Source organism: Scleropages formosus, chromosome 23 (assembly GCF_900964775.1).
Source record: "Scleropages formosus chromosome 23, fSclFor1.1, whole genome shotgun sequence".
Classification (NCBI taxonomy): Eukaryota; Metazoa; Chordata; class Actinopteri; order Osteoglossiformes; family Osteoglossidae; genus Scleropages; species Scleropages formosus.
Window position 1 is genome coordinate 15133134 of NC_041828.1, and position 23308 is coordinate 15156441.

At 41.6% G+C, this 23308-nt stretch overlaps 1 protein-coding gene across 2 annotated transcripts; it reads left to right on the top strand.

Annotated features, from left to right (window-relative positions):
* Positions 1-251: 251 nt before the first annotated feature.
* Positions 252-21117, top strand: LOC114909397 (CMP-N-acetylneuraminate-beta-galactosamide-alpha-2,3-sialyltransferase 1-like). 2 transcript variants are annotated; one of them, XM_029248366.1, is made up of 8 exons: positions 252-345; positions 11243-11409; positions 11986-12686; positions 14159-14352; positions 14643-14822; positions 16209-16254; positions 19791-19910; positions 20540-21117. In XM_029248366.1, exons 3-8 carry the CDS (start codon positions 12417-12419, stop codon positions 20711-20713), a joined length of 984 nt encoding a protein of 327 aa, XP_029104199.1. In that variant the 5' UTR covers positions 252-345; positions 11243-11409; positions 11986-12416; the 3' UTR covers positions 20714-21117. The 2 variants fall into 2 exon arrangements, with proteins under 2 accessions (XP_029104199.1, XP_029104200.1); XM_029248367.1 differs by lacking the exon at positions 19791-19910.
* Positions 21118-23308: the final 2191 nt, after the last annotated feature.

Sequence of the window (23308 nt, forward strand, 5' to 3'; positions counted from 1 at the left end):
GATCCACGTGGCTGCATACGGGCGGTGGGGGGTGGGGGGTAGTGCATTAAAACAAGTACGGGAGGCTAATAGACTCGTAATCGCCGTGAAAAGAGGCTGGAGGCTCCACCTCGAACGAGCGGGGAGACCGAAGCACGCCGCACGGCACCGCGCCGCACCGCGCCGCACGCGCCGGGGGCGTGCGTGTTTTTTGACAGGGGAGCGAGCGCGCACCTGTCGTCGCTGGGGGTGGATGCGCGTGCGGCTCTGGAAACAATGAAAGAGCCCACTTTGTGCGCGCGGAGGAGCTGGTGGAACTGGTGACATTTTCGCAAGTGGGCTGCGGACGGCCCGGCAGCAGTGGAAGTAAGTCACCGTCCGTGTGGGAGCTGCACGTATATAATACGGGCGGGTTGTCTACTACGGCACACCGATGAATCATGTATTTCTCACTTTCGTCCGAGTCCGTTTATTATGTTATGGAAAAATGACGCGGCAAAAGCGCGTCCTCTCTCGGGCGCACGCGGGGGCTTGGTGCGTAACGCGGAAAAAAAAGGAAACTGTCTTCGAAGAGCGCTATGGTTGCTCTCCTGTGTGTGTGGAAGTGCGAGGCGGAGTGACAACAGGGACGACGCGTGGAGATGTGACAGAAGGTGTGACGGGGAAAGCGGCTGGCGGCTGAGGCGACCGGGCTTTCGGGCGGCGCGCGCGCACTTTCTCACACTTGCACTTAGTTTAAAAAGGCGGAGGTGGACGCGGGCGGGGCGATGAGAGGCGACACCGCACGGTTTACCCTGTTTCGCCCAGGCTTCACTCGCACCCAGAAAACGTGTGAGCGCAGGACACACAGCTGCTCGTGCTGCTCTCTTCCTCCATGAACGTACGAGCGCGGCGCGCGGGAGAGGAGCGCGTGGAAGCGACGAGCTCCTCTCCCGACGTCTCCGTGGCGTAAAACGGAGCTTAGAAACACCCGGCAGTTAGTATCTGATCCGTTTCACCTCCACGCGTCGCTGGGGATTGTCGCTCGAGCCGTGATATTCGCTGTGGTTTATTAAGAAAAAAACGCGCTCGTCTCGTATCGTATGTACATTTTCACGTCAGAGACGCGAGCTACAGACAGGGGATGTATGTTGTATAAGTCGATCGATCGATCGACCAACCAGCCACTCCAGTCAGTCAGTCAGTCAGCAGAGACCCGAAAAGAAAACATTAATTTAGAAGAGGTTTATTACTGTATAACTATATGTTCAGAATATCAAATATGTACGTTAAACGCTGAACACTGGGGAGATGGGTATGAAAAATGCAGCCTGTTGCTCGTCGTGTGAGAAGAGAAGTAAGCAGAGAGCACAGCTGGCTGGAGTCTGAGGAAGCACACACATTACATTATTATTTATACGTGTAAAACACACACTGTACACACACAGAGCAGAAGGATAAAGAACAAGTCAGCCATAGAACAATACCAACAAATATTTAGTCTTGAAAGAATTTCCACCCTTGCGGCGAGCAGAAGTGTAAACGTGAGCACTCTATGACTTTCCACACAGTTCCCTTAGTTACATTCAGGGCGCAGTATTTGGGTTTAAAGTACTATATAAATATAGTATCTGGCAACTATTCTTTCTTTGGCCACGTTTTTCAGACTATCTCTGTGAATCCTGCTCAAGGAGAATTCCGAGGTAATGATGATATGCTTCGTGGGTACCTGCATTGTTTTCTCTAACTGCCCACTAAAATACGAGTTCTTCGTCTAAAACGTAAGCCTTTTCGCATTTTTCATCCCAGCTTTTCATCGAGACTGCATTTTTCATCTAAGCTGCTCTTATACTTTTATTTTGCTCACTTGTGCATGGTACAATGTATCGGTTGGATTTTTAAAAGCACAGATCTGTGCATTTATTATTGAATGCAATGACTTTTTTTTTTTTTTCATATGAAGTGACTCACTATAATTAAGTAATATTTAACTGACCCCTTTATCCAAGGTGATGTGTTAGATACACTACTTACAGTAAACTCCCTACAGCCATTCACCCTTCTGTATAGCACAGCAATGAAACACTCTCACTTACACACTCGCACTCTAAGTAAAAACTGTTCATTTCTCCAAAAGAGCAGAATATGAATATAGCTGCACATGTGAGGCTCTTTAACTTTTACCTCCATCTAGTGGAGAAATGGAGGCCTTTATAGACCTCATGTGTCCTTCTACAGGGGATCAGCTGGACAATATGGACATTGATTTGTCCTTAAACACGCACGGCATAATAGAGAGCGCTTTTTTCCCCACACACGGGTTCGAGTGCCTAAATATCTTAGGTTCTGGCTCACACTGTTAGAAGCATCAGTTCTCGCACGGTTCAAAAAGACACCGTGGGGTTCGCTTTAGAAATGGAGTGTTCCTGGAGGAGCCTCTTCGCATTGAGGGAGTTCATAACTACACCTGTGGCATTTGAAAAAGGTTCTCGGAGGACTTCTAATGTATCAGTGGAGAGAAATGGTTCTTTTAAAACCCCCCCTTTTTTTAAAAAAAAAAAGAGAAAGAAGAAAAAAGAAAAAAAGAAAAGCTTTATGTATTCACATTCAAACTAGACTTATATCAAAGGAAATATCTTTTTCTTTCTAAAACAGTGCAGAAATTACATAATAAAAAAGAAAGTGCAAGTTGATAGCTATAATTAATGACGAGAGTTAAGATTTAGATGTCAGGATAGTGAAACTTGCTTCTCTCTGTACTAAATATTAAAAAAGTGACAGTAAAATAATGCAGAGTGCACATAACATTTTGCTGTTTATTAAGCTCATATTCGTCAAGCCAAAGGATTCAGCAATTTAAGTATATATAGTAAAACCTTGCCAGTAAAACGTAAAAATCACATTGTTTCGTAACAAAACTTTTGTGATGACTTGCCTACTCTTGCAATATTTATTGTATCTGAAACAAAGAGCAACATTTACAGAGCTTCTTAAATACTATATAGTCTTTGTTAAGTTTCAGTTTGTGTTTTATGAAATATTCATAATTAGTGGGTATTAATTGCTATCTGTGAAAACTGGATATCCAATTCATTAGATAAATGAATAATATAGGACCGTTGGTGCCAGGCTGGTCATAAGTCATGTCTGCATTTGCAGTTATGTAGTAATGATTCGTGTTGGGATTCAAAATCCTAAACAGGCAATAGTGTTTCAAGTTGAAAAAATCACAGTGTTCTTAATTTAGATTTCATCATGTGCCCTTCTTGCTGATTACTTTAAGGAATAATCTGGAAAAATGGTTCATTTGCTCCAACAATAATGTGCTGTAATGATAATTTTCCCCATTAAACACTATAACCGGCAGAGCTGTATAAGAGACAACTGCTTTCTGCAGTTATTTGTTTACATACTATTCATTCTTTAACTTTATTTCCTCCTCTTGATTGTCTGACACTGGTTTCTGTCGTACCACATTTAAATAACTTATTTCTGAGTTTAACTAAGTTAAACTCAGAAACACACACACACATTTTCAGAACCGCTGGTCCCATACGGGGGGTCACGGGGAACCGGAGCCTAACCCAGCAACACAGGGCGGAAGGCCGGAGGGGACACACCCAGGACGGGATGCCAGTCCGTCGCAAGGCACCCCAAGCGGGATTCGAACCCCAGACCCACCGGAGGGCAGGGCCTAGTCCAACCCACCTCGCCACCATGCCCCTCACATGCAGGGATAGAAAGTCGTAAATATAAACAGACTAAGTAACTGCAAGCAAATAAGCAGGGGGCAGCTGGTAGTGTAGTGACTACCAGCTAGTGAGTTACTGCCTTTGGATCCTTGTGCAAGGTACTTATCCTAAAGTTGCTCCAGTGAAATTACACAGCTGAATAAATGGATAAATAATGGTAAGCTTGTAACTATAACCTTAACATTGTAAGTTGCTTTGGAGAAAAGCATCAGCTAAATGCGTGCATGTTCCTTATAGTGGAGTAGCTAGACTAAGAAGAGGTTTTGAGCCTTTCTTCAGTGTATTTTTCACAATGTTTGCTGAATGTTGCTATTAAATATTTACTGCACACTGAGTTTTTTTTAAATAGACTATTGATGAAGTTGGAAGAAAAATTTTGTGTACCCTTTGGAATTACTTAGATTTCTGCATTAATTGCTGATAAAATATGGTCTAACTTTGAACTAAGTCACAATAAATGACAAACACAATGTTCTTAAACTAATATCACACAAACAATTGCACTTCTTCTTGTCAGCATTGTATGCGTTACTTAAACATTCACAGTCAAGGCTGGTAAAGTATTCAAATCCAATGGACGTTTTACTGATAGTAATCAGTAAAACATCCTTTGGCAGTAATAACATCGAAAAATATGTTTGAATATTTTTGAATCAACCTGACATGCATTTAAAAAAGAAAAAATGGGCAGAAAAACTATGGTAACGTGGCACTGAAGTACTGGTAGTGAGCAGAGACAACAGGTTGCCAATTCATTGAGGTGTTGCTGAAAGCCTAGTCACATATTGTATCTAAAGTAAAATAGCAAGAGCAATTTAATATTTAAAAAACTCAGAAGGCTTCTTTAATTAAAAACCCTGAGTAGCTAATATTATTCTCGGAAAATGAGTAAGGGGCAGCTGCTCGTGTGGACTCAAAGATTATAGGTTCAAATCCCACCTCCAGCTGTAGTACTCTTGAGCAACATACTTACCCAAAAGTGCAAAGCTGAAATTACTCAGCTGTATAAATGGGTAATCAATTGTAATCACTTTGGCAAAAAGTATCAGCTAATAAGTAAATTGCAGATTTGAAAGTCATACATGGGCTCCATTGTGTTCTGTATTGAGTGGTAATATTTCAGTCTTAATAATTTTAGTCTCCTTTAGTGATGGGTCTGCAGTGGAGGAAATAGTGTGGGCCAGTATCTGTAAAATGTTTCTTTAGAAAACAAATCTGGGAACAATTCCCTTGAATTTTTTATGACTCTGTGACTTTCTTTACATGCGGTTGTCTAATAAGCATAATCAGGATTTTGGTAAATAATAGACGCTGGTCAGTTTTTTCTTTTCAGCATATCAGAAAGAATATTTTACAGCTAGTTTTTACTGTTTCCCATAGGTTCCAGTGGTAGTGTGAGAAAAGGCAGGAACATAATGTCTGATATTTATTAGTTTATACTGGTTTCAATGTCCATGACTGTGATTTGAATATGGTAGTATGCATTTAAAAACTCTGAAGTGTAAGTGTTAAGTTTATTTTTAAAAATATCCAACACTGTAAGTAAACGCCTGATCTCTCTGGAGGATGCAAGTTGTTAAATGAGAGCATTCAACCTCTTATTACCCCTGACATACTTAATGCCAGTTGTCTGGATGTTAAGATCAGCTGAGACTTAGATAAATAAAAACTTTTGGCCTATTTAAAACAGCTAAAAGTTCAGTTTACCGTCAGGATTTAACTGCTTTGAGCTAATGGTTCTTCATGAAAATTTCAGAAACTGTAAAAGTAAAAAAGTATTTGCATGGAGATTTTTAGAATAAACCAACATTTAAATTGGTTAGGGTTAGTTGTGCTGTATTCATAAATGTTTATATGTATGTTGTCCCCATTTTGTACATATTCCTCAACTACATGCGACAAGATGTTTTGCTATAGGAGTATATGCAATGACGTATAAATAGAGAAACATCTGAGACACATAAGGATCTAATACAAGTCCCGCTTGGGGTGCCTTGCGACGGACTGGTGTCCCGTCCTGGGTGTGTCCCCTTACGCCCCGTGTTGCCGGGTTAGGCTCCGGCTCCCTGCGACCCCATATGGGACAAGCGGTTCAGATGATGTATGTATGTATGTATGTACTGTTTCCTGTGGAGTGGGTTTGGCTCTGTTGTCTCTATCACTGCCCCAATCACTCGTGGTTGTTCTGGGCCTCCCAGCTGCTTCCTGGATGACCTCAACATCTTGTTGAGCTCTCTCCCAGGGAACAACGCTTTGTTGATTCTCCTGGGTGAGTTCAATCTGCATGTCAAGGACATTCATGCAACTGGCATTTTGCTGCCCCTGCAGTCCTTTGACCTCTCCCTCTCCCTGTCCCCTGCTACCCACAAAGCTGGCAATTACCTTTACCTTGTCTTCTCCCATAACTGTGCCTATCCTGTCCTCTCTGTTACCCTGCTCCATCTCTCCAATCATTTCTTCATCTTTCTAACAATTCCTCACCACTAATCCCTCTCCTTCTCCACCCATTGTTACCTTCCACCGTAACTTAAAATATCTCTCACATTCCTGCCTTGCCTTTGCTCTCCCTTCTGTTACACAATTCTCTACCCTCTCTTCCTCTCTTGACTCTCTCTGTCCACCATCTTCTAGACCAGCACGCTCCAGTACCACCCTATGGCTGACTGATTATGTACAAACAGGACCAAACTCCGGGCTGCAGAGTGACGATGGCGTAAATCCAAGACTCGCACAGACCTGGATGTCTGCAAACAACTCTTAGCTACTTTTCATTTTGCTGTCTCCTCATCTAAAACAACAGTCTGCAACAAAAAAACCACACAGACTCTTCACATCTCTGCTGTGTCCTCCGCTGCCCCCTCCTCCTTCTCTCACTGCTGATGGCTTTGCTTTGTTTTTCAGGGACAAAGTCAATGCAATCGCAGACAAGTTCTCACCATCACCCTGCCCTGATCGTGCTGGACTTCCCTGCAAAGACACACACACACTTTCTGAACCGCTTGTCCCATACGGGGTCGCGGGGAACCGGAGCCTACCCGGTAACACAGGGCGTAAGGCCGGAGGGGGAGGGGACACACCCAGGACGGGACGCCCGTCCGTCGCAAGGCACCCCAAGTGGGACTCAAACCCCAGACCCACCGGAGAGCAGGACCCGGTCCAACCCACTGTGCCACCACGCCCCCCATTCTCTGCAAAGACATGCTCTCCGTATTTAAGCCACTCTCAGAATCTGAAGTCTCCGACCTCCTGATATCAACACAGACCCACCATCTGCTCGCTAGAGCTGATCCCGTCCTCACTCCTACAGACCATCTTCCCGCAGCTCTCCACCTTCATCTCTAAGATCATCAACTCCTCGCTCTCTTCTGGCTGCTTTCCATCTGCCTATAAAACTGCTCTCATTCACCTCTGGTAAAGAAATCCTCTCTGAATCGTAATGGTCCAAAAGTATAGGCTAGTCTCCCTCCTCTCCTTTCTGTCTAAAACTCTAGAACAAGGGGCCTGTGATCAGCTCTCTGAATTCCTTACCTGGAACCATCTCCTCGACGGATATAAATCTGGATTCAAAGTTGGTCACTCCATGGAGACAACGCTCCTGGCAGTGTCTGATGCTCTCCATTTGGCCAAAACAGCCTCCCTCTCCTCCTTGAGATCAAAGGAACAGCACTGAGATGGTTTGAGTCCTACCTATCTGACAGATCCTATCAAGTAGTCTGGCGGGGCTATCATTTTTCCCCTCTGCCTGTCTCAACTGGTGTCCCACAGGGCTCAGTACTGGGTCCTCTGCTCTTCTCGATCTTCACCTCCTCCTTCAGCCCTGTCATTGCCTCCCATATATTCAAATACTACTGCTACACTGATTGATACCCAACTCTTCCTCTCCTTTCCGCCTGGAGCTTCAGACATTTCCGCGTGAATTGCTGCCTGCCTGTCGGACATCTCTGCATTGATGTCTGATAACCACCTCCAACTCAACCTCTCCAAAACAGAGATCCTACACCTCCCAGCTGGCCTGTCTTGTTGTCACAATCTCTCTGCCAAACTGGACAACTCACTCATTTTGCCTACCTCCTCAGCTAAGAGTCGGAGTGATGATTGACTGAAGTTTGTCTTGCTCTCAGCACATTGAAGTCTCAACCCAGACCTGCAGATACATTCTGCATAACATTCGCAGGATCCGTCCTTATGACTCTGCACAATTACTTGTCCAGTCCATGGTAAAATCCTGTCTGAACTACTGCAACTCTCTCTTGTCTGGCCTTCCTGCTACTCCCATCAAACATCGACAGCTGATATAGAACACTGCTGCCCGTGTTGTGTTTGACTTGCCGAAGTGTTCGCATGTATCTCCTCTACTCATTTCTCTGCACTGGCTTCCTATAGCTGCCAGGATCAAATTTAAGACCCTGGTTATAGCCTACAATGCATCAATAGAACTGCCCCCAGATATCTACAAAACTTGATAATTCGCTACCCCCCACTGCTACGCTCTTCCACATCTGCCTGCTTGGTGGTCCCACGCACGAAAGGTGAAGCACGGAGGTTCTTGGTTTTGGCTCCATTGTGGTGGAACGACCTCCCCCTCTCACTCAGAACTGCTGAATCTTTGTCCACATTTAAAAAAGGTCTTAAAACTCATATCTTCTGGACTCACTTTGTCCATCATCTCTTAAGTTCATGCAAGGTATAAATGTTCACGCGTGTAAGGTATAAATGTTCATGATCATGCTTGGATCAATCCTTTACACTTGCTACTCCTACAGTTTAACATAAATGTTTGTTGATATCAAAAAAAAATAAAACTACTAGGAGGGTGATTAGGAATTGTCGATATTCTGGTAAAGTTTTATGCAGCCACTTGTGTGATGGAACATCGGTCCATATGGTGAAGGAAACAAACTGTACTTAAGAATCACACATCTGTAGCTATGTCTCTTTCTCCTAATATAATGCACAAATTGTATTTTCTACGAGATGTATGTCTCTTTGGAGAAAAGCTTCTGCTGAATGAATAAATGTAGATGTAAACTAACTTTCCAGAAAAATAAAGAGGAAATTCTCTATGAATTTCAAGAACAAAGACTGATTAGATAATTCAGCAGAGCATAGATATTATCAGTTGAGTATCCCTCAGTCTTTATTAGCAGTTTTCTTATTCAGTCCATTTTTTCTTGGAAAGTCAGCATCCATCAAAGCTATTAACTTTGATATCTAAAACATGAATATAAATCATACATAGATTTATCATCAGACTTTTTATTTTGATGCTGGGTGTCTTCCTGCAAGATTGCCTTCAGACTTTTCATTCAGTTGAGTGAAAAGATCAATATCAAGACCCTTACACTGGCTTTTTAGCATAGGTACAACAGTGGTCAGCATTTTTCAACTCCTTTTTCCGGTTAAAGTTTTTTCATATTTGCCTTGTCCTCTGGGTTCTTTGTTTTATCCATGTTGATGTCTTTGAACCCTAGTACTGATGCAGAAGTATCTGATGTCCACATTAATTGTGTGTGCGTGGTAAGCTGTGATATATATACATTTTTATAACAATAATCATCATTATTGTTAGTGTTAGTTATTTAATTGTGTTTCTGATTTTTCAGGCAATCTTGTATTAAGGACAGAGACTGACGAACACTATAAAAATTATATAATATGAGGGGAACTGAGTTAAGTCTTTCTAGCTAGATGTACCTCTGACTTTCTGCTGACAGCAGTGGTGAGTGATCTTCTGAATTCTAAAACATGGTTCTCAGCAGTGGATTCCAATAGCCACTGGTTTCTGCACATTTTCTCTGTCTGCAGAAATGCATATGAAAATGACTGCAAAGCGGTTGGTGAGCTCATCGTGTCTGTGGTCTGAGCCATTTTTTTGTCTTGAAGGAAGTGCTGACCTTTTTTCCATTACACCAGTCTGTTCTATACTGCTACTTACTTCTCTGATTGAATTCCCTGACACTGAAAAACCTTTCAAGGGAATTATTAAAGTGCAGATTTACTATTTCAAAACTCCTCATACGAACAAGGAAGATACTCGTCAAGAACTATGGACACAGCCAAATAAAATGACCTGCAGTCACTTGGCAAACACTGTTTTTCAAAATGGCATGTATGACAGCTCAGAAATGTTGTTTGCACTGATAAAAGAACACTGCAGTCCCACCCTTAAATATAAGATTACACTCCTTTGTCAAATATGTAAGTATTTGTATGACATATTCATCAGAAATTTGCAAAGGAACTGCTGTTTACAGAGTAGCCAGGATATTGTAAGTAATGCATGCATGAGGTGTAGATGGTACAGTCAAGGAGCAGAAGAATGGGTGATGAGGGGTGGCAGAGTCTCCCAGATCTATATGAGTTTAGACTGGAGCTTGGAATTTATTGCTGGCACCTCTACACCAGGGCCACTGAACTATAGTCTTGATGAGCCAGCTATTCCAGTTGGACCTTGAATCGCCCCATCCAACTTATAGTCTTGACTGAACACGTTTAACTGACTTTCAGTGCTCTGAGAGGTATAAGGAGAGGTGGGACTGTGCCTCTCAGGACCTTGAATCAAGCAGTTCTGCTGTAACTGTTAATTCAGACAGAAGTATTTTCACTGTTACTAGAGAAGAGGGAGGGCGTGCGGTGGCACAACTGGTTTGGCTGGGGCTTGCTCTGTGGTGGGTCTGGGGTTTGAGTCCTGCTTGGGGTGCCTTGCAGCAGACTGGCGTCCCGTCCTGGGGGTGTCCCCTCCCTCTCCAGCCTTTCGCCCTGTGTTGCTGAGTTAGGCTCCAACTCGCCACGACCCCCCCTTGGGGCAAGCAGTTGTAGACATTGTGTGTGTGTGTGTGTGTGTCTGTGTGTGTGTATAGGTAGAGAAGAGTGCAGTGATAATTTCCCCTTTTTTGCCAGACAAAACAGCAGCATTCTTGCAGAAATTGTGGCTGCTGTGTAAAATTATATAGCAAATTACAAAAATAATTGAAAAAAAAATTTTATTATGTCATTCTCACTACTGACGATGCATACACAAGAGCAATGCAGGAAGATTATCAGTCCTGCCTTGCTTTACTGAGCATTCTTCCAAAGCTGTTTTATGAGTTACGCATTCAGACGAAATCAGAATTAAAGCTGTATAATTCAGAATTCAGAGTTGGAACAAAAACCAACTGTACAATGTGGATTACAAGGATTAGCTTTCCTGACCTCTTAACTAAACTAAACAGGATCGCTTAACTGCAAGTCAAAGTAAAGTTGTCTCAGCTGGGGCAGTTACATGTTGGTGAGCTTTGAAGCACAAACTCGGTGTGGCACTGGTGGCTCCAGAAGTAAAGCCAGAAATCTCCTAGTTCCCTGACTTCAAATGTTGGTCCCATCAGACCTCTTGTGAGAGACCATCTGGACCCCCTGCAGTTTGCTTATCAGACCCAGAGTGATGTAGATGATGCAATGATCTATAAACTCCATGGGGCTTATTCCCACCTTGTGAAAGTTGGCAGCACAGTAAGGATTTTATTTATTTATTTTTTTTTAAACTTCTCTAGTGCCTTCAATACCATACGGCCATTCCAGCTGAGGGACAAGCTCATCAAAATGACTGTGGATGCATCTGCGGTGTCCTGGATCTAGCAGGCAGACCACGGCTTGTCAGGCTTCAGGACTGTGTCTCTAACGTGGTGGAGAGGAGCAAGGGTACACCGCAGGGTACAGGGTACAGTATTCCCTCCCTCCCTCCCTGTTCACCCTCTACACTTTCAACTTCCAGTACACATGGGTTGTGACACTTGCAGAAGTTCCCCCTCATGTGCCACAAGGTGTTAAAACATTATCACAATGTTAAGCTGTCATGATAGGGCCAGGGACTGGTGGAAGTCATAAAATGCCAGTGCCTTCCTAGCAGGTGCTGACTAGGCAATGCCGCTCAGCGGTACCAAGTTACATTTACTCCAGAACTTGTCCTTAGGTACATTTTTGAGGAAATTTTACTTTTTTGGAGTAATTTGTGTTTTGAAATTACTGTGCATTTAATTTCTTGTTTGAATATTCTTGTGTTCCTTCTAATCATCACAGGTAGAATCTCTCCATCTGCTGGTGAAATGTATTTTTTGATTTCTCTGACTTGTGTGTTGTTTTGGAGAAAAGTGTCTGCTAAATGAATAAATGTAAATGTAAACTAGAGTATCAGCTTCAGTTTTTGTTGCCGCCTCATTGCCGAGCAGTTATGCCACATCATTATCCTCTCCTGCCCTTTGGCAGATATAAATATTTATTAATTCCTTTCTTTTAGGTGGAAGACTATGAGGAAAGAGAGATTTATGTAACACTTCAACACCTGGAAGAAGGAAAGCTGCGTGTCTTCATGTCTGATTGACAGACAGACTAAATCCAGCAAGAAAGAATAATGACTTGTCAAAAAACTTCATACTGACCAATGGATTTGTATGTCAGCTTTGGAGAGACATATTTGTATGGGAAAAAAAAGTGTTATTGAATGCTTATTTTAAAGCAATCTTTCTTCTACATCAGTTGTATAGTTTTTAAATATATAATTACATCCTGGACACCCAAGATCCCCAAAATGGGGTGCTTCACATTACAATTTTTGCTGCTGTTCTAAACACGCGTGAGCAGTGAATATGTCATGGACTTTCTGGCAGATGGAAAAACTCTCAATCACGCATTCAGTTAGTGCTCTGCTGCGGCATTGAAACTCACAAAATGTTTGTCTTGAAGCGTAGGAAAAGCCGAATCTTTGCTGTGTTGCTGTTCATCGTCACACTCGCTACACTCTTTTTCATGTACGTTTGTCATGTTCCATGGCTGTACTTTTTCAAATTTCTATTTTCCCCCAAAAGAACGTGTGCCTGTGGCGAGTGTCTCGCCGATAAGTATGACAACTGGTTTAGTGAGCGTTTCAACCAATCCATATCACCAGTGCTGTCTGAGAAAAATATCCTGCTTTCTGAAGATACCTACAGGTGGTGGCTGGTAAGTATCCTCCACAGACTTCACCTCCTAACAGTATAAAAGTAATAAGGGCCAGATTTAATACTAAGTTTACGAGAAACTGCTTACTGCTTGAAAATGCTCTAGAACTTAGGGTTATGGTTCAGAAGTTTCAGCATTGAATTGTGTGTAACAAATCTTCCCAGAAGTTGTAGCAAGTTAAATGACCACCTTAAGCTCTTTAAGACCTTGATTTATCAGGACTAAAATTCTTTGCATTTACATTTTGAGCACTTAGTCTTTGGTTGCATGGTCTTGTTTGCTGAGTTAAAAAGTAGATACCTAGTAGTAACAACCTTTTTCTGTACAGAACTGGTTTAGGCTATTCTAACTTGGCTTCATAATGTATTGTAACTGAACATTGTAAGTTGCTTTCGGAGAATTGTCAGGAACATAACTGAAAAACTTTCCAAACTGTTGTCTGCATTACTGCTCCTGTCCCCAGAACTAGAAAAGAAGATGAGAATCGTCTAAAAATACATTCAGAATTTAGATCTTAGACTAGACACATAAGAATTTCCACTCACCGTGTTTCACGCTACCTTAATGTCACTTACATGCACAAATGAGTCCAGAGCTTACATTTTTAAATCCAGCTGAAAATACAGATCAGTGGAGTACATTAAACAGTGGTGCAAGAAAAGAACTCTGTACAAAGAGCCTGTGTTTTCCAGGGATAATCTTTAACAGTGGAAAATGGCTTTTAGTGAGCTTTAAATTAATGTTATTTTTTGTTATTAAACATCAAAGTTTCAAGAGCTGGCCTTTTTAGAAGACAGCGAGAAACATATTCTTGTAGATTAATTGTACTCCCTGGGCTGTATTCGGGAGTGTTTAAAACATGACTCCATTATTAAAAATTAATTAATTATATAAATGAAAGCCCGGAGATTCTTTGGAGGTGGCAGGATCAAAAGCACAAGAGGCCTAAAGTGTGGTTTAGCAGCATGTGGTGTAACTAGCATGTCCAAGTGGAGAATTGAGCCCAATTACAGCACGCTTTGGCCTTGTCGCTTTCCATTTCAAAGGAAGCATTTCAAACTGAGCTTTGATACAACACCGTCTGGGGGATTCGCACGACCCACGAGTTTCCTGCAAAGCGGCCAAATCTGAAAGATGCATTTGCACAGTTTCCGGAAAACGGAAGCTGGGAACATGGCATGTATGTTGGGGATCTCCACTGGATTTTATTACTTAGCTAACACTGTAGCTGTTTTTTCCCATACAGTTTTACCTCTGCTTTTCAGGTTAAGTACCTTGTTCAAGAGTACCACAGTAAGATCCTTAGTTGACTAGAATTGCGGGGTGCACAGAAATTACAGCGCTATTATAATCACCTACAGGGAATTTTTTTTTTTCTTCAACTTTCTGGGTGGTTTTTAGGGTTCCATAAGAGCAAAGAAGGAGGGTCTGCTTCACCCGAATTTATCTGGTCCTCTGCTGCCTCTCAACAGCAGCTCCAGTCAGAAACAGATCCAGCCAACTTCAGCATGGTGGTGAAGACACTATTTCAGATCATCCCCAATGTCCAGTGGTACATGGACCTGGGACCCCTCCGCTGTAGAACCTGCGCTGTAGTAGGCAACTCGGGGAACCTCAAAAGATCAAATTATGGCACTCTCATCGACTCAAATGATTTCATCATAAGGTGAAATGACTCGTGCTTTATTTGAGTACAGCAAAGAAATGAAGATGCATAAATGGTGTAAATAAGATAGTAAGAAATTAACTGTCTACGACCGTGCAGAATATTAAGAATTATTATTTTTACCTTCATTTCTAAATGAATAATTGCTTTGATTTTTCAGTGCTGTGCAGCATTCGGTGTTCTTTTGCTGCGTCGTGTTTAGACAGTTCTTTCAAAGGAGATCAGTGATCCACAGTGGTGTTGTACTATGGAATTACAGGCGGTTTTTAAAGTCTCTTCATGTGTCACAGGATGAACGAGGCTCCCACCATCGGCTTTGAGAAGGACGTCGGCAGAAGAACCACACATCACCTCATGTACCCCGAAAGCGCCAGACATTTGGAGAACACCACAAACCTGATACTGATCCCCTTTAAGACCCTGGATCTACAGTGGATCGCAAGTGCGTTAACTACAGGCACCATCAAGCAGTAAGTCATCCCCTCTCAGAGCTCATGTTCTGGTCTCCTATTTCTGATGGGACCTCAGGTGATGCACCCACCTTTCTAATAAAGAGAGCCACAGAGCCCTGGGCTTCCCCCGTGACCACTAGCGACATGTCTCTGTGTACATTAGGTTTTCCTGCCACTTTATGGCATCAGAATTGACTTGTGTTGGCTCCTACTTCTCTCTGCATGACTGCTTTTTTTCCCTTTATGCTCTGCTCAACACAAGAAACATTCTTAGACTAGTTATTGAACATTCTGGGGCAACTGATATGACAAACTGTTTTATATTGTGTGGTAAAACTCTCCTGGAACAAGTTCCTTTGAGCTTTTGATAGGTGTCTTGTGTCCACACGTCCGGGATTAGTGTATGTATTTGATTATGGCTTTTCTAAAGGAAGGGTGTAGAATGTCCTGCCACAAAATCCTGCACTGAAGAAACACAGCTGCTTGTTCTGCTTTTCCAATAACGTGGCATTTGCCCGTATTGCTGTGAATTCTTCGAGCCCACGCCACCACGTCCTCACAGCATCTTTCCAGCTGACTGCGTCACAAAGGGGGCTGTCGGTTCGAACTCAGCGTCGCGCACACGCCTGAAGCCCACGCAGCGCTAAAGCCGAGAAACTCGGAGAGCAACAGGCGACTGACCTGTCCAGAGCCAGATAAAGTGCAGTGGTCCAGTGCCAGGCTCCATGCAGCGAAATACAGCCCTGCTTTCTGAACCATCCGCTTTTGGTGCTTGGTTCCTACAGCCGCACAGCACCAACTGAATTCCAGGATAAAACCATAATTTGATGAAGCTCCTCTTATTCATCAAATGAGCAGCTGATTGACTCAGTGATTGATGTTTTTCAGCCTGATATGTGGACCCATTTTGTACGTCCGCATTTTCCCAAAGCCTTTAAATTGTGCTCGATTGAGCTGTTAATTGAATTCTGGTATGGATTTGATGTTCATGAACAGATCTAAGAAACAGGGCTTCTTTAGTTTCCGTTTATTGCATTATTTTCAGATAAACCAATTACTTGTTATTTATGCAAGTTGTTAAAGCAAGTTCCTTACTTGTTCGATTGTTTTTAAGGTCTTGAAGAGTGGCTAATTAGGCATTTTTCATGAAGTCTTTTGAACTATAAACAAATTTAATTTAGAAAATTTTGCACATTTCCTAAAGAAAGCTTGACAAAAGCTCATTTCTTTAATCTTCTTATGTTTAATATGCCCAACTTTTCCCACAAAATATAATTTAAGAGATGATAAATACTGAACAGCATTCTAGACCAATTTGGTCAGATGTTATTAAGAGAATTTGGTGAGTTTAACAAAGGTACTGGAAATATAATCGCAGTAATGTCTCTGTGTTCTCTTCTACAGGACATATATGCCTGTTTTGCCCAGGATAACAGCCAACAGGGACAAGGTGAGTGCTATGGAAAAAAGGCTCAGTACTGTGGTACTTGGTGTGTTCTCATATGTACAGTACGTTATTAATATGAGGATTTACGTTTGCCCACGGCACACAGTGGCACAACGGGTACACCATGTGGCCAAAAGTATGTGAAGATCCCTCCTAATTATTGCATTCAGGTGTTTTAGCCCCACCCATTGGTAACGTTTATAAAATCCAGCAGATAGCCATGCAATGTCCATTGACAAACATTACCAGCACAATGGGTCGAGCTCAGCAACTTTAAACGTGGCACTGTTATAGGATGCCACAAGTCAATACGTCAGTCTGCTCTGCTAAATCTGCCCCAGTCGATTGTAAGCGCTGTTATTGTGAAGTGGAAGCATCTAGGAGCAACCACAGCTCAGCCACAAAGTGGTAGACCACGCAAACTCTCTAAGCGTGTCTGCCACGTGCTGAAGCACGTAAAATTGGGTATACTCTGTTGCATCACTCACTACAGAGTCCTAAAGTCCCTCTGGAAGCAACATCAGCACAAGAACTATCCATCAGGAGCTTCATGAAATGGGTTTCCCTGGCCCGGCAACTGCATACAACCCTAAAATCACTATGCGCAATGCCAAGCGTCAGCTGGAGTGGTGTAAAACACACCGCCATAGGACTCTGGAGCAGTGGAAATGTGTTCTCTGGAGTGATGAATAACACTTCACTAGCTGGTACTCTGATGGATGAATCTGGGTTTGGTGGATGACAGGAAAACACTGCCTTCTGGAATCCATAGTGCTTAGTATAAGGTTTGGTGGAGGAGGGATAATGGTCTGGGGCTCTTTCTCAGGCTAGGCCTTTACTTCCAGCGAAGGGTACTGTTACTGCTACAGCATACAAAGGTATTTTAGACAATTGCGCGCTTCCAGCTTTGTGGCAACAGTTTGGGGAAGACCCTTTTCAGTTCCAGCATGACTGTGCCCCTGTGCACAAAACCAGGTCCATAAAGACATGGTTTAACGAGTTTGGTGTGGAGGAAGATGAGTTGCCTGCACAGAGCCCTGACCTCAACCGTATTGAACACCTTTGGGATGTATTTGAATGCTGATTGCAATCCAGGTCTTCTCATCCAACATCAGTACCTGACCTCATAAATGTTCTTTTGGCTGAATGGGCAGAAGTTCCCACAGACAAACTCCAAAATCTTGAGGAAAGTCTTCCCATAAGAGTGGATGTTTTAGCCACAAAGGGAGTGCCAACTCCATATTTAATGCCCATCGATTTGCAACAGGATGTCCAACAAGCTCATATAGGTATGATGTTCAGGTGTCCGCATACTTTTGGCCATATAGTGTGTTACTGGTGCCTCTAAGCTCCAGGACTTTAGGTTTAAGTGGCTAAGTACGTGTCTAGTTCCACATATAACTAATGTGTGAAATCTGTGAAAAAATAAAACTAAGTCTTTCTATACAATCTAGCATTCATGCAGTTTTTTTTATATCCATATGGTGCCCTTATCATCTAACCACTTGACTTTTGCTCTGATACACTTTGTCATCTGTGGGATTTTATGTAGACAGACATGTGCCTTTCCAAATCATGTCCTATCAATTGAATTAATGCAGGTGGACTTCAAACAAGGCGTAGAAACATCCCAAAGAGGATAAATAGAAATGGGATGCACCTGAGCTAAATTTCAAGTGTCATAGCAAAGGGTCTGAATACTTATGTCAATATATTTCAGTTGTCAGTATATGTATGTATAGGTCAGTTCAGAGGTCTAAAATCCAGTTTTTTCTTTGTCTTTCTGGGGGATTGGGTGTAGACTGATGTTTACATTTCTTTATTTAGCAGACACTTTTGTCCAAAGCAGCTTCCAGTGAACTCTATGTAGTGTTATCAGCCCACAGCCCTTATTCATCAAGGTGATTTACACTGCTAGATAGACTACTTACACTGGGTCATTAATCCATACATTAGTGCAACACACTCTTGCTGTCACTCACACACGATGGGTGAACATGAGCAGCATATCTTTGGATTGTGGGAGGAAAGCAAGAGCACCCAGAAGAAACCCACACAGACATGGGGAGAACATGCAAACTCTACACAGACTGAGCAGGGATCAAACCCACATCTTCTCACACCACCCAGATGCTGTGAGACAGCAGTGCTACTCACTATGCCACCATGCCACCCAAGCAGCATACCTACAGGGGTCCATATAATCAGTCCCCACCTTTTCTGTACTTACACATTTAGCTGACGGTTTTCTCCAAATCGACTTACAATTTTATGATGTTACAATGATGTGGCAAAAAATGAATTCAAATAATTTTAATATAGAATTGCAACATAAAAAATGTGAAAAAAAGTGAAGGGGTCTGAATACTTTCTAAATACACTGTTTTGAGTGTGTGACCTACCAGGAACAGAGCCAAGTTGCCTGCTAATAACACATTTTGCACATAGTTGCCTCTGGTGTAGCTTAGAAGTCAGAGTTATTAGTATAGTATTAGTATAGCTGCTAAACAGTAATATACAGCAGTGAATTTCTTTTTAAATAGCTTGCCTTTGCACACAGATCATCTTGAAACAATCCAGTGCCAGGGGTATTAATTAAATGGAATTAACAAACTTACACATGTATTTACTCTGTATGTCCTCTTTCCATCTGTAACAAACCAGGATCTTCCTTAACTTGGTAAAACAAAAAGCGGACAAGGTGGTCTTCCTGTGACTTAAAAAGTGGCATATTACCATGCTTAACTAAATTTTCTCTGCTCTTATTTGCTTTATTAAGCTTCCTGCCATCTTGACCCACCAATAGTGGAAAAAAGAGACCTGTACAAACTCCTCTCACCTAAAGGCTACATTTTGCTAAATTCCTATTTTTGAAATTGAAATGTAATGTTTTATGGTCACAGCATTTCACCTTCTGATAGTTTTAAAGTGTACAGTATTTTTTCTAAAAATTATTTCTCTGACAGCTTACAGTTGGCCAACTTCTCACTTATTGAGACATTTTTCCCTCAAGGTTTTTGGTGAGGAGCTGTCTTAGAGAGCTGAGTCTGTACTTACTCCTAAATTCATAATAACCGGCCATGACATCAGCACAAAACAATCACGTAACAAAAATACTCTCCTTGCGCTACTATGTTAAACATTTTTGTAAAATTACTTATACCTTTGTCTAGGATGACAGTTCAATTCGTTAAACATCAATCGTCTTTCAGCTATTTACCCATTCATACAGGGCACCTTCAGCTTGAATGGCAACAGCTCTAACTGCTCTTTCCTGCTGTCCCAAATATAAATACAAATATTAAATATCACTACTGATATTTAATGATCACTACCTGTAGTAGTTTCCTATTACTTTTATGCAGAAAGTGAAAAAATATTTCTCAGGCATAGCAGGAATGATGGAAATGATTAACTTACTAGTGGGAGGTGACTATAACCAAATATGACTTTAAGAGGTATATTTCGGTTTTTTAAATATCATTCCCTGTTAACATCACGGGCAAATCTCACTCATGGAATGATTTGTTTTCACACAGGTGTTAATATACAGCCCTACCTTCCTGAAATATGTCTACAATAACTGGCTGGAGAACCATGGGAGATATCCCTCCACTGGCTTCCTTGCCTTAATGTTTGCCATTCATATATGTGACCAAGTAAGATCATTTTTACATATCTAGCGCAAGGGGATCCTCCACTGATCTTATCAGAGCTGTGTTTTCCTGACATCCAGTGGCTTCATTATTATTATTATTATTATTATTATTATTATTATTATTATTATTCTTTTTCTCATTTAACAAACAGCTTCATGCACACTGATGTTAGCTAGTGGTTAGAACTGCTGCTTTTGGATCTGAAGGTTGCAGGTTTGAATCCCACCTCCAACTGTAGTACCCTTGAGCAAGGTACATATCCTAAATTGCTCCAGTAAAATTACCCAGCTGTTTAAACAGGTAAACAACTAAGTTGCTTTGGAGAAAAGTGTCAGATAAATGTTAGACAAAGCAATTTTAAGATTTACCAATTTTTTATGAGGGTATTTTTACTATTTTGATTCAAAGGCCCTGAATCAAGGGTACAACAGCAGGAGTGGGATTCAGAGAGACATGAAGAGATGAAAAAACTGAAAAAGCTGAAAAATATTTCAAAAACTGTTGTTTTTGTTGACTGAGGTGCACATTGTGCTCTTGTGCCTTGTTAATGTAACCCTAAACCAAATCAGTGATGCATTCAGAAGACTCCCAGTTCCTTGTCTAACACTTTCTAAATGTTACTTGTCTAGGTGAGTGTTTTTGGATTTGGAGCCGACAAAGAAGGGAACTGGGACCACTACTGGGAAAAAAACTACTTTGCCGATGCCTTTCGGCAAACGGGAGTGCATGATGGGAACTTTGAGTACAATATCACCATGCTTTTGGTTGACAAACACAAAGTCAAGTTTTTTAAGGGAAGATGACACCTTAACTAACCACATGGACCACTGACTGACCTTAATGTGCTTTCAACATTTCAAGCTGATGCAATCTATCAAAACTGACATTTCCACTATAAGTACATCTTCTCATAGGTTTTTACTCAGCATAAAATAAGATGAAAATGCATTGTTTGTATGGAGTTAAAAAGTAACACAGCCTTAAATTGTGTCACCCTCATAGAAGTAGAATGGACTGTTTAATTCGGCCTTTCTGAATGAGAATGAACCTCATGACCCTCTGTTCCTACTGCTTCCAACTGAACTGTAATACAATCATCTAGTGGGCCTGTTTAGAGTCTTGAGAACGAAATAATGGAAAGATCATTGAATTGTGGTTATTAACTTTCTCATCATAACAGGTGGAAAAAAGGAATTACGAGTGAAAATTCATCACACTGGCTCTTCAACTTATAAACTGAGACTGGAGGGCTGTTTGTAACTCATTGTTTGATAACTGTAACGTACATGTTTATATGTTTATATGTATGTCAAAAAAAACTACTAGGAAGGTGATTAGGAAATTAGGATTAGGAATCGGTGATATTCTGGTTAAGTTTTCTGCAGCTACTTGTGTGATGAACTTCGGTGCATATGGTGAAGGAAACAAACTATACTTAAGAGTCACACATCTGCAGTTACAATATGTCTCTTTCTCATAATGCACAAATTGTATTTTCTATGAGATGTACGTCACCTGAGAAAAGCGTCTGCTAAATGAATAAATGTAAATGTAACTGGGAAGTAACCTTAATTTTTTAAATAATAATAACTTTAACAGTTACACAATCTGCATTTGTAGTTCTGAACGTTTTTGTTTATACGCACACATTGTATAATTTTAAAGTTGGATTTTAATACAGCGTGTGATTTGTGAACGGAAAAGCCGTATATACAATTATTGAATGTGAGTGTAAATTCTAAAACATTTTTTTCAAAGGGTATACCAAGTGTAACCATCAAGGATGTAATGATTATTAAAAGCAGATTATTTTTCATTATCACTTTATAACAAACCTTTTTTACCTGATATGTTTATTGTGAGTTAAATGTAACATGTTCAACCACAACTTAATATCTATGTTTTCGATACTGAAGAGCCAGTGTTGTTGGTCTAGCATGTGGCTTTGGAAGTTTCTCTGCCTGGTAAACAGAAAAGAAAGGGAGGGGTCTTTGTATTTTATCTGCTCTTATGGAAAATTCCATTAGCACCCGATAAAAATGTATGTCTCTATATTGTATTAAGTGCCTTAAAGGAGTTCCTAAAGACTGTGTTAAACTTATTTTAACTTGTTATGTAAGGATAACAACCAAGGTCATGTGCTTTTGAACGTAAATTTCTCAGTGTCGCTTTTCAGTTTTTTTTTTTTTTTTACTGTGGTATGAGAATTCTGGACAAAAAAAAAAAACTGTTTATTTTCTGTTTCAAAAATACACTGAAATATTGCCTTCTGTTTTATTGTTTGTTTTTTCTTCCATAGAGCTGAGGCAATATATAGTGCATCATATGAAAGGTAATATACTGTATATGTGTACACCCATTCTCCACATAAGAGTTAATTCATTCTCTGACATCCATGGGCAAATTCCTGATGTGAAGGAGTAGAATTAATATCATTTCTTGCCGAAGAGAGGGGGGTGCAGTGGCGCAGTGGGTTGGACCGCAGTCCTACTCTCCGGTGGGTCTGGGGTTCGAGTCCCGCTTGGGGTGCCTTGTGACAGACTGGCGTCCCGTCCTGGGTGCGTCCCCTTCCCCCTCCGGCCTTACGCCCTGTGTTGCTGGGTAGGCTCCGGTTCCCCATGACCCCGTATGGGACAAGCGGTTCTGAAAATGTGTGTGTGTGTGTCTTGCCGAAGACAGAGTTGGTTTCTGGAGAAAATATGTGACCTAAAATTAACACACCAAAATGTTTTTTTATGCATGACAATGATCAGACTCAAATATTTTGCAACATTTGTAAGAAAATCCAACCATCCATCATTTTCATTAACCGTCTGTCCAGCAGTCCGGACCCTATCCCAGAATCACTGGGCGCAAGGCTGAGGGGGGTACAGCCTGGACAGGATGCCAGTCCATCACAGGGAAGCCACACACTTACAGAATCACTTACCCATTCACACATTATGCGCACGCACACAACACTCTACAAAGAGTGAGCGAGATTCCAGCCTACGTCCGAAAAGCCCAGGTGCTGTGAGGTGACAGCGCTACATGTTGAATAATGCTTCCTCAAAAAAGAGCGTAGCAGTTTCAACAACATGACGGACAAATTCGAGCAGGTGAATGTTGCAAAGACGAGCTGGGAGAGAGCACAGGGCACAGTGAAATTCTTTGTATCTCAGGCTGTTTAGCAGACAGCAGAGAGCAATGGGCAGTGTTTCATCAAGCCATGTTACACAACCAACACACATGTTGAGAAAAGACAGACAAGAACACGTCAGGCTTTTGTGAACATAATGCAAATTTAAGCAGCTCAGTAACTTTCCCCAGTTAGGGAAACACCTCCCTGTTCTGTTTTATCATGGACCACCCTTTACCCTCACCACAGGTGGAAGTGAAAACCGGGGGGGAAAATATGC